The sequence below is a fragment of the Cucurbita moschata genome, unplaced genomic scaffold, assembly GCF_002738365.1.
Source record: "Cucurbita moschata cultivar Rifu unplaced genomic scaffold, Cmos_1.0 Cmo_Scf00049, whole genome shotgun sequence".
NCBI lineage: Eukaryota > Viridiplantae > Streptophyta > Magnoliopsida > Cucurbitales > Cucurbitaceae > Cucurbita > Cucurbita moschata.
In genome coordinates this window covers 749799-760545 of record NW_019268565.1, presented here as the reverse complement: position 1 = coordinate 760545, position 10747 = coordinate 749799, and the positions used below count along the sequence as shown (strand labels likewise).

The following is a 10747-nucleotide window of genomic DNA, read 5'->3' as shown; positions in this document are numbered from 1 at the left end:
GAGGTAAAGACAAGGGTATAAAGGGAAATTAACAAACATAAAATTGATTAAAATGATTTATTATGATATTTTATATTTTTTTAATATAAATTATATTGTAAGAATTATTTTTTTTTTTATTTTTTTTTTAAATACATACGATAGAAAAAAATCTCGAGGGGGAACTTGATTGGTGCGAGTTCTTTGCCGGAAGTCCTTGCCCCGATCCCTGTGAAAATAAGTTGTGGTATTAGTAACCCAATTTTGGACCAATTCAAAAGTTCGAGTTGTAATCCAACCCAAAAAATTTTACAACCCGACCCAAAATTTTCGAGTTGGGTTTGGGCTGTGAAATAATGGGAGGGATGAATGGAGAAGTCTAATGACAAACACAGAGCAGATAAGTCTGACGAAAGTGGAACAAAGCGGAGAGACAGTTAGTGATGACGTCCGACGAGAAACACAGAGACGAGGTCGAGCAAAGAAATGAGAATTGAGAAGAGAATCCAACGGAGAAAAAAAAAAGGCAAGTAACGTCAACGTCCGATGACGCGGGTAAACAAGACAAGAGTGAGATGAGAACTGAGAAGTTGAACAACGACATACAGAGAGAGTCGAACTGAGAAGTTGAACAACGACATACAGAGAGAGTCGAACAACAAACGACGAAACAAATGTTGTGATGTGCGTGCGTGAGACTGTAAGTGCGAAAGCGAGACTTCATTTCACTTATTTAGTCTACATAGTGCAGATGCGCCAAGGGCAGGGACACACGCAAATGATGACTCTTGGGCTTGGGCTTTTTTTTAAAAGGTTTTCGGGTTGGGTCGGGTTGACCCAATAATTTGAATTTTGAACCCGAACCCAACTCAAACCGGATCAAGTTCAACAAACGAATCCAACCTAAACCCGAAATCATTTCATCAAACATCTGTTACAAGTCTTTGGAGCTGAACTTGTTTGCAAAGTTAGCACGTAAACATGGGTTATATTGTGTTCAAGATGTCAATTCATAACAAATATTTTATCCATTATTTGTCTTTAAATCTTTAAATGTAACGTTCCAAAAATCTATTAATCTTCAAGGGTCCTCCTTCGCCAACCTTTAAACTCGTGAAGGCAAAGGCACGAACGACATCGTTTCCGCAAGTAGCATAGGCCATGGAGCCAACAAACCACCACCACAACTCCGCCGCGTCCTCACCGCCCGCACGGCGGTCAATTTGCCCTAATTGCACCCGTCCCCAACCAGTCTGCCTATGCAAATTCCTTCCATCTCCACCAATCGCAACCAAAACACAAATCATTATCCTTCAACATCCTCACGAGGCACAACACAAGCTCTCCACCACACCGATTCTCACCAAATGCCTCTTAAACGCAACCACCATCGTCAATCGCCGCCTCAAGCCCGGCCTCTCCGATCTCCTCGACCGATCGCCTACCGCCGTCTACCTCTTCCCGCCGACGCCTCACTCCTCGCCGCCAATCAACATCTCGGAACTCGACCTAACCTCCTCATCCTCGCCGGATTCCAATCTGGTTCTGATAGCGTTCGACGGGACGTGGAAGCACGCGAAGGAGATGGTGCGATCGAGCGAGGAGTTTCTATCGAGATTCGCGAGGAGAATTTGCTTGGATTTCGACGAGAGCGTCGATGGCGGAAGCATTTTTGATTCGGAGTTGATTCTGAGGAAGGAGCCGCACGGCGGTTGCGTTAGCACGATGGAGGCAGTGGCGAGATGCTTGAGAGTGATGGAGGCGGATGGGGCGGAGATTGAGGTGAGATTGATCGGAGTTTTGAGGGAAATGGTTAGGTTACAGGCTGGGTTCCTGAAGCCCATGAACCCTAGGCCCAAATTGCTGAAGACGAAGAAGAAGACGAAGAACAAGAGCGAAAGGGAGGATGAAATTAGATGAATCTTTAACATTATCATTTTAGTCCCTTAATTCGAGTTTTATTCCATTTTTGTCTCTATATTTCTTTTTATTTAATATTAGTCGCTTTCGATATTAATTAGTTTATTATTAATTTTTGTACAATTTTTTTTATTTATTTAAAATACATAGATAAAATAATTCTCAAAATATCATGATATATGAAAATGACCAAAATATCCTCCCACTTCCTCGTGACATCCACTCACGGCAAGTAGCCACCACTGTTGTTTGTTGCTGCCATTGTCATCGTGCCACTGGCCACAATCGTTACCTCCCAACCTGACGGCCACTCCAACCACCAATGATGGTTGACTGGTCGCTGTGTTTTAAATACAAATTCAAAGATTTTAGTTCATACTATTTAACCATTCAAAATTTAATCCAAATAGACCCTAATGGTTATGTAACTTTCGAAATTCGATCTAATAACCTTAAAGAACAAAGTTTTCGAATTTAAATTATTCCAAAACCCAAAAAATTATAAGAAATCAACTCGAAAAATTTTGGGCAGAAAAACTTGTTTTTAAACTCTCACGAGACTGGAGATTTGATTAGTACCATATGAATGACTCTAGCTCATAATTTATAAAATATAAGCATTTGCAAAAACGTAAAACTCAACTCTCAACAAACCTAATTGATGTCTACAGACAATACACTCGTATTCTCGTGACTCATAATCTCCGTATTAAAATAATTAATTAATTAAATTGAACGATTTAGAAATTTATTAAATACACGATTGAAAGTTCAAATATTTATAATTTAATTTGCAAAATTTAAAAAACCATTTTCACATTTATTTAAAAAAAAAGGAAGAAAATTTGAGGCCATATTTTAATTTGAGAGAGAGTAATATTGCGTTCCATGAGGGAGCAAGAGCGACCCAACATTTCAGGTGGCCACGTCACCTGTTCTTTGCCTTAAATAGCCACTGTCCCTCCCAAATTTTCTGGGCTTTCTCTCTTACCACTCTCTCACCATCATTATCCACAATCTCCTCCTTCCCCTTCATAATTTATTCATACCCATTGCGCTTCCTGTTCTTCTCAACTTACCATTTCTTTTGGACCCTCACCCATATTTAGTAATAATTCTCTCATTTTCTCCTCTGTTCTTGTCTTTTTGGCCTACTTCTCTACCTCATTCTCGCCGGAATTGATATTAGTTCAGGAATTTCAGGTATTCAGATGAATTTATTTGCCCCATTTCATCGATCATTTCCATTTCCCTTTTGAATCTCTTCCTAATTTGATATTGTTCTTGATTAACATTGTTGTTTTTTTGGTGCTGATCATGATCATTTCTTACCCTTTTGGCATTGTTTCGTATTGCAAATGGATTGGAGCTTTAGTCTTATGTGTTTATGTGATGGGATCTTTGTGTTTTTTGGAGCCCTTTTGAAATGAATCTGATAGCTGTTCTTGTTCCCATATGTGTTTGTTGTTCTTTTCAGCTTGGGACATTGCTGTCTGTCATCTTTTTGTTCCCTTTTGTGTTTGATGTTCTTTTCAGCTTTGGGACATTGCTGTATGTAATCTTTGTTCCCTTTTCCTTAATCTGTAATGATTAAACGATTATTTGATTGTAATCGCCACAATACGGTTGCGAATTGATCGAATAATGTTCATCCATCTTTATTTTTCATGGAATGTAATATGATTTTGTGTAGTTGGTTGTATAAAGACATCTATAGTGTTGGAAGAATGGAAACTTAATACACTACTCTTAAGGCAACTTGATGGCTTTTTTTCCGCCTCGTTCAACCGTGGATCTCTACGTGATTAGGTCGGCCTAACCATTTGAGGATGTTATAGAGCACTTTTTGTTATTCATAGAGCGTATGCAATATGTATTGAGGCATATTGTTCTCGGGAATTTTATAGACGTGACTAAGATCAGGGCATGCCTCTAATACCACTCGTGGATAAGAGACCTCTCCACATTTCCTAGAAGTGATATTGTCCATTGGGAGGAAGTTCGATCACTTATGTATGTCTTGCCAATGTGAGACTTCGGTTGCATTTCCATCGAGTCTCAAATAGTCGTGGACCCATGTAGCTCGTATTGAGGTTAACTCCTTTTGTTTTGGAGCATATCGCCTTTCTGATAGAGATCAATTGACTATGTTATTGAGTCTCACCACGTCTTTTTTCAACACCCGAAGATTCTACGAACCTGACTAAATTTATGGCACGACTCTAAACCATTTGTTAGGACAACGTATCTCTTTCAAAATGGTATGATATTTGTTCGCCTTAGGCATAGACACTCGTGCCTTACCTTTGGTTTTGCCTAAAAATCTCCATACTAATAAAGATTTCCGTTCGGTGTGTGTATTCTATAACATTTGAATGACTGTGTGTATTCTAAAAAAAACGTTTCGTGAATAGTGGCACGAGTAACTTGAATGACTGTGTATTCTATAACATTTGTGTATAATTCGGCTGCAGTCCGGTGTAGTTGCCTTCCGCATCTCAGGGTTAAGTAAGTTCACGTGCATGCCTAGTATTTTCCATGTTCCACGGCCAAATTATCGGACGCATCCATGAAACACATGTTCTTATCTTTTTCGAAGTTACGAATGCTTAAACGATATGCAATTTTGAGTTCGTACTTTCTCTCCTACAGGGCTTTGTGGCATCTTTGGATGAGAGATAAGGCTGTTTAAGATTCTATCACCAAATCTTTGTTACTATATCCAATTATAAGGAAGGAACTAAAACATGTCTGGCCCAACAAAGGTTTCGGATCCCGCTTTCCAAGGAGTAGGCCAGAAAGTGTATCCTTCGTTCTATCAGCGTTAAGCATTGTTTCGAGTTTACGTTCATTATATATCGAACAGTTTAAGATCATTTTATTGATTGTTTATGCATCTTATTTAGACTTGCTTCTTTAATGTCGATATCGAACACGCTGATTCTAGTGTTACATGTTGAACTTGACATCTTTTAGTGGCACCGACATTTGGCGAATTGAGAATTTTCAGCCTGTTCCGTTGCCTAAGACCGATTACGGAAAATTCTATATGGGGGATAGCTACATAATATTGCAGGTTGCTTTCAACTTATTTACTACTAGTACCGTTCTAGTATCTGTATAAAACGTCTTATCGCATTGAATAGACTTGGCTATGATAATGTCGCTCGATTCATCGGACCAAAGCTTGTGCAATCACGTTGTGAAAATCGTCTCTTTCGTGGACTGTATTTTTAATGAACATTTCCTATTGCAGACGACACAAAACAAAAGTGGCTCGTTCTTGTTTGATATACACTTCTGGATTGGAAGAGATACAAGTCAGGTGTTTTTTCTCGTCTCGTCTCGATGAAGTTTTGTTTGTTTAAAATCACTCGATCTTTGTTGATGTCGTTTTGAGGGGACCAAAATTGTCATATGAATCCTCAAGAAACCTTGCTTTGCATTTTTCTTTTCGTTTTAAAAGATTAATTCCTAAATTTCTCGACCTTTTGACGTAGGATGAATCCGGGACTGCTGCAATAAAATCTGTTGAGTTAGATGCAGCTCTCGGCGGACGTGCAGTGCAGCATAGAGAGCTTCAAGGCCATGAATCCGACAAATTTTTATCATACTTCAAACCGTGTATAATTCCGCTTGAAGGAGGTGTTGCATCTGGATTTAGAAAATACGAGGAGGAAGAATTTGAAACGCGGTTATATACCTGCAAAGGAAGACGAGTCGTTAAGATGAAACAGGCACGGGATTCGATTCATATGAACTCGTGTATATTTTTGAATTCGTTATTTCTCTACGATCAAAATTTCATTTCGATAATGCAGGTTCCTTTTGCACGGTCTTCTCTTAATCACGACGACGTGTTCATCCTCGACACCGAAGACAAAATATATCAGTTCAATGGTGCTAATTCCAATATCCAAGAAAGAGCCAAGGCCTTGGAAGTGGTTCAATATTTGAAGGAAAAGTATCACCAGGGAGTGTGTGATGTTGCAATAGTGGGTATGCAAACTTCTCGCTCGTCTAAAGAAACACGTCGACGTTTTTAAAGTTCCTCCTTAGTTTCTTAATCGTGTAATTTTGTTTGCTGTTTTAGATGACGGGAAGTTGGATACCGAGTCGGACTCCGGGGAGTTCTGGGTCCTCTTTGGTGGTTTTGCACCTATCGGAAAGAAGGCTAGCACGGACGATGACGTGGTTGCAGAAGCCACACCTCCTAAACTCTATAGGTACAAGACATTAGACAAAATAATCTCGAATCTAACATGTTTTGTGAGAATATCATACGTTTTTAGCATGAAAAAACAAACTCGACACGCTACTCATTTAGTTTTCGGACGCATGCAGCATAGCTGATGGCAAAACGAGTATCATTCAAGGTGAACTTTCCAGATCATTGTTAGAAAATAACAAATGCTATCTACTCGACTGTGGTTCTGCGGTATACGTTTGGGTTGGACGGTTAACGCAAGTCGACGAAAGAAAAATGGCGAACCAAGTTGCTGAGGTATTCGAGTAGCAGTATAGCATCCGAGATAGTATATTCCACTAAATTTGGATCTAAATGTATCTGTTCTTCGCTACCTGTACTTTTCTAGGAATTCGTTACTAATCAAAAGAGGCCGAGGTCGGTACAAATAACACGACTTATTCAAGGTTATGAGACGCATTCTTTCAAATCCAATTTCGGTTCCTGGCCAGCCGGATCTGCAGCTGCTGGAGCTGAGGAAGGACGAGGAAAGGTAGCAGGTACGTGTCATTTGTGACTTAAAAGTGTACCTAATGTACTTCGGGCTCGACTTATTCATTCTGGTACTCAAATTTCTGCTAGCTTTATTGAAGCAGCAAGGCGTTGGTATTAAGGGGATGTCGAAAAGTACACAAGCAAATGAGGACGTACCTCCGTTGCTGGAGGGCGGTGGAAAGATGGAGGTTTAGTCCGAGCTTACTTCTTCACGTTAATTTTGAGGATAACTACATGAATTTGGTCATTACTTTTTTTTCTCGTGCTTCGTTATGTAGGTATGGTACGTCAATGAGGACACCAAAACTCCGGTGTCTTCAGAGGACGTCGGTAAATTCTATAGCGGAGACTGTTATATTATTCTTTACGCTTACCACTCCGGTGAGAGGAAGGAAGATTATCTTTTGTACACTTGGTACGGAAAGGATAGCGTCGAGGTAAGCTCTGGCCACGTGCCGAAAAAAATGGTTGGGCGGTACTAATCATTGCCTAACATGTTGTTCAATGTCAGGAGGACCAAACAACAGCAGCTCGTCTTGCAAGTTCGATGTCAAACGCGCTTAAGGGGAAACCTGTTCAGGTATTGAATTGCTTTTCTAGATCAGAATTATGTTATCGTCGTTGACATGTTATATTGGTACTTCGGTAGGGTCGAGTTTTTCAGGGTAAAGAACCGCCACAGTTCGTTGCACTTTTCCAGCCTTTGGTGTTCTTCAAGGTACGTAGCTTTAAACAGTTCGTGTTAGAATCCAGGTTTACGAGTTCGGGTTTTTTAACCGATACGCTCTTTAGGGCGGTGTTAGTGCCGGCTACAAGAAATGGATAGCAGAGAAGGGCTTGGCGGATGAAACATATAGTGCAGATAATATTTCTCTCATTGAGATTTCTGGAACTTCTGTCCACAACAATAAAGCAGTGCAAGTTGATCATGTGGCAACATCGTTGGACTCGGGCCATTCTTTTGTCCTGCAAACGACGTCTTCTTTGTTCATATGGCACGGAAGTCAATGTCCGTTCGAGCTGCAGCAATCCGCTGTGAAAGTTGCCGAGTTTTTAAAGGTTCGCAGCTCGTGCTGTGCAGATGTTTGTTCGATTTCTGTACAATTGGCTAACTATATCCTTCCTATTTACGTTATAGCCGGGCGTTACTTTGAAACACGCTAAAGAAGGTACCGAAAGTTCAATTTTCTGGTCGGCTCTTGGCGGAAAACAAAATTATACGAGCAAAAAAGCAGCTCAAGATATCGTTCGAGACCCGCACCTATACACGATTTCATCGAATAAAGGTGACAGTTCTTTATAATGATAATACGTTCTCTACCGTGTACCTAATTAGTTCTTATATTGATATCGATTTCCTTTGACCGATGTTTCAGGACGATTTCAGGTGAGCTCTGGACCGGACTGTCTTTATGCATCGGTTTGGATGCTTTCTTAAGCGTTTTGTAGTTATTCTTGTTTATGAGTTTCTGCAGGTACAGGAGGTTTTCAACTTCTCTCAAGATGATCTCTTGACGGAGGATGTGTTGATTCTCGATACACACGCGGAAGTGTTCGTATGGATCGGTCAGTTGGTCGACTCGAAAGAAAAGCAAAACGCCTTTGAAATTGGGCAGAGTTACATAGAATTGGCTGCATCTCTGGAGGGTTTGCCCCCAAAAGTACCACTCTACAAAGTCACTGAGGGAACCGAACCGATGTTCTTCACGACGTATTTTTCATGGGATAATACGAAAGCTATCGTATGTGCTGCCATTTTGCTTTCTGTTTCTCAGTATACTTCTTATTTCTTCTAATATTTCGTCAAAAAAATTTCTTTGATGGGTGAAAACTTGGTTAGATGCTTCGCTCGTGAAAAAAAATGTGAGACCCCACCTCGGTTGGAGAGGGAAACGAAGCATTCCTTTTAAGGGTGTGGAAACTTCACCTAGTAGATGCGTTCTAAAACCGTGAGGCTGATGACAATACGTATCGGGACCAAGCAGACAATATTTGCTAGCGGTGGGTTTGGGCTGTTACAAATGGTATCAGAGCTAGATACCGAGCGGTGTGCTAGCGAGGACGCTGGGTCCCCAAGGGGGTAGATTGTGAAATCTCACATCGGTTGGATAGAGGAATGACGTATTACTTACAAGGGTGTAGAAACCTCTCCCTAATCTGCTAGTGGTGGGCTTGAACTGTTACACTAAGGGTTAGTTTACTCCGTTGTTAACCTTTGAATTATCTTCGTCCATGTAGACTCAAGGTAACTCGTTCCAGAAGAAGGTTTCTCTGTTGTTTGGAATTGGCAACGCTGCGGAGGTAAACGCTCAACGCTCGAGCAGGCTTTTTTCTTGATCGATGAATTTGCAAACATCAAACATATTGCTATTGCAGGATAAAACTAACGCATCAGGAGGACCTAGGCAAAGAAGTGAAGCTTTAGCTGCTTTAAACTCTGCATTTAATTCATCCTCTGAGCCGAAACCTGTTGCTACGAGGTCGTCGGGCCGTAGTCAAGGCGGAGGCTCACAAAGGGCAGCTGCTGTAGCTGCACTTTCTAATGTTCTTACAGCTGAAAAGAAGCAAGGCTCTGATTCTCCTCCTGCCTCACAGAATCGCAGTCCACACCCAGATGAGGGTAAGCAAGCCTCGTTCGACTTATCGATAGATATCCATTCGACTTATAGATAGACATCCATCGTTTTCATACCAACGACATAATTGGGTAATGACAGGGAAAGGAGAGGATGACAATTTCCAAGCCGAAAAGGAGGATGGTAAAGATGATGAAGACAAGGACGGAGGGACTTTTTCGCCTTCATTTGAAAACGACGGGGGACAGGAAGATAATGCTGAACCTGTTGTTGGCACGTACACTTATGATCAACTAAAAGCGAAGTCGGAGAATCCAGTGACTGGAATCGACTTCAAACGAAGAGAGGTTAGTCCGACATCGTTAAAATTTTTCCGGGGTTTACGATGGTTTCGTTAGTGGTTCATTCAATGTCGTTGATTTCTTCTCAGGAATATCTTTCTCCGGAAGAGTTCGAGACGATATTCGGCGTAACGAAAGAAGCATTCAGTAAGCTGCCTAAATGGAAGCAAAACATGCAGAAGAAGAAGTTCGATCTGTTTTAGAGAATGAACGTATTGTGGTGTCTTGCTGTTGGCTCGTTCGAACTCCGACATCCATGTTCGTGACAAGGCATCATGGCTGGTTCTTGCAATTTTGTTTAGTATTTGGTTGTTTTGTTGATTGTGATGCAGGGTGATGAGTGGTTTTTTTGTTTGTTCTTTGTTTTTCCTTGTTTTTCTTTGTTCCCCTCCCTGCATTGGCTGTTACAATTCTTTTGTTGATTATTCTTTGTTTTGTTTTGAGGTCATTTGAGCCTTTTGATCTTCTTATTTTGGCAGAAAGAAATGAAATCTTGTTTTTCTGCTAAGTTTATGTGCTCACAAGTTCTTTTATGATGGGGGGCGGATACCGAGAGTGAAAAATGCTATCTTTTAGGGTTGTTTGATCGGAGATTTTGTTTAAGATGCTTAGAAATAGGATGTTTAAGATGTCGGACGAATAAGATGTTTTATAATCAAATAACTGTGTTTAGTATTGTATGAGTGCTGCTATCTGTAAGATTCCACAAGGGAATGAGTGCCGCTGTCTGTGTGGGAAGGAGTGTCGATGTCTGTGAGATCCCACAAGGGAACGAGTGTTGCTGTCTGTGAGATCCCACAAGGGAACGAGTGCCGATGTCTGTGAGATCCCACAAGGGAACGAGTGTCGCTGTCTGTGAGATCCCACAAAGGAACGAGTGCCGCTGTCTGTGAGATCCCACAAGGGAACGAGTGTTGCTGTCTGTGAGAGCCCACAAGGGAACGAGTGCCGCTGTCTGTGAGATCCCACAAGGGAACGAGTGCCGCTGTCTGTGAGATCCCACAAGGGAACGAGTGTTGCTGTCTGTGAGATCCCACAAGGGAACGAGTGCCGCTGTCTGTGAGATCCCACAAGGGAACGAGTGTTGCTGTCTGTGAGAGCCCACAAGGGAACGAGTGCCGCTGTCTGTGAGATCCCACAAGTGAACGAGTGCCGCTGTCTGTGAGATCCCACAAGGGAACGAGTGTTGC

At 41.3% G+C, this 10747-nt stretch overlaps 2 protein-coding genes across 2 annotated transcripts; both read left to right on the top strand.

The window, feature by feature from the left end:
- Positions 1-977: 977 nt before the first annotated feature.
- LOC111435542 (DTW domain-containing protein 2) lies at positions 978-1981 on the top strand. Its single transcript, XM_023072948.1, has one exon. The coding sequence runs from the start codon at positions 1141-1143 to the stop codon at positions 1897-1899; it is 759 nt and encodes a 252-aa protein (XP_022928716.1). The 5' UTR covers positions 978-1140; the 3' UTR covers positions 1900-1981.
- An 832-nt stretch (positions 1982-2813) lies between these two features.
- Positions 2814-10065, top strand: LOC111435450 (villin-2-like). Its single transcript, XM_023072825.1, has 21 exons — positions 2814-3102; positions 4552-4702; positions 4876-4975; positions 5156-5224; positions 5400-5636; positions 5721-5898; positions 5993-6125; positions 6244-6403; positions 6495-6645; positions 6728-6828; positions 6919-7077; positions 7152-7220; positions 7290-7358; positions 7433-7699; positions 7779-7926; positions 8017-8027; positions 8116-8382; positions 8879-8941; positions 9017-9260; positions 9358-9563; positions 9647-10065. The coding sequence occupies exons 2-21, from the start codon at positions 4647-4649 to the stop codon at positions 9758-9760; spliced, it is 2802 nt and encodes a 933-aa protein (XP_022928593.1). The 5' UTR covers positions 2814-3102; positions 4552-4646; the 3' UTR covers positions 9761-10065.
- Positions 10066-10747: the final 682 nt, after the last annotated feature.

What these genes read in the sequence shown, in the direction of transcription:
- LOC111435542 (XM_023072948.1), top strand. Translation starts at nt 1,141, where the DNA reads ATGGAGCCAACAAACCACCACCACAACTCCGCCGCGTCCTCACCGCCC.
- LOC111435450 (XM_023072825.1), top strand. Translation starts at nt 4,647, where the DNA reads ATGTCTGGCCCAACAAAGGTTTCGGATCCCGCTTTCCAAGGAGTAGGC. An exon ending in AGGGCGGTGGAAAGATGGAG is followed by an intron (nt 6,829 to 6,918) that starts GTTTAGTCCGAG and finishes TTCGTTATGTAG; the next exon opens with GTATGGTACGTCAATGAGGA. An exon ending in TCGACTTCAAACGAAGAGAG is followed by an intron (nt 9,564 to 9,646) that starts GTTAGTCCGACA and finishes ATTTCTTCTCAG; the next exon opens with GAATATCTTTCTCCGGAAGA.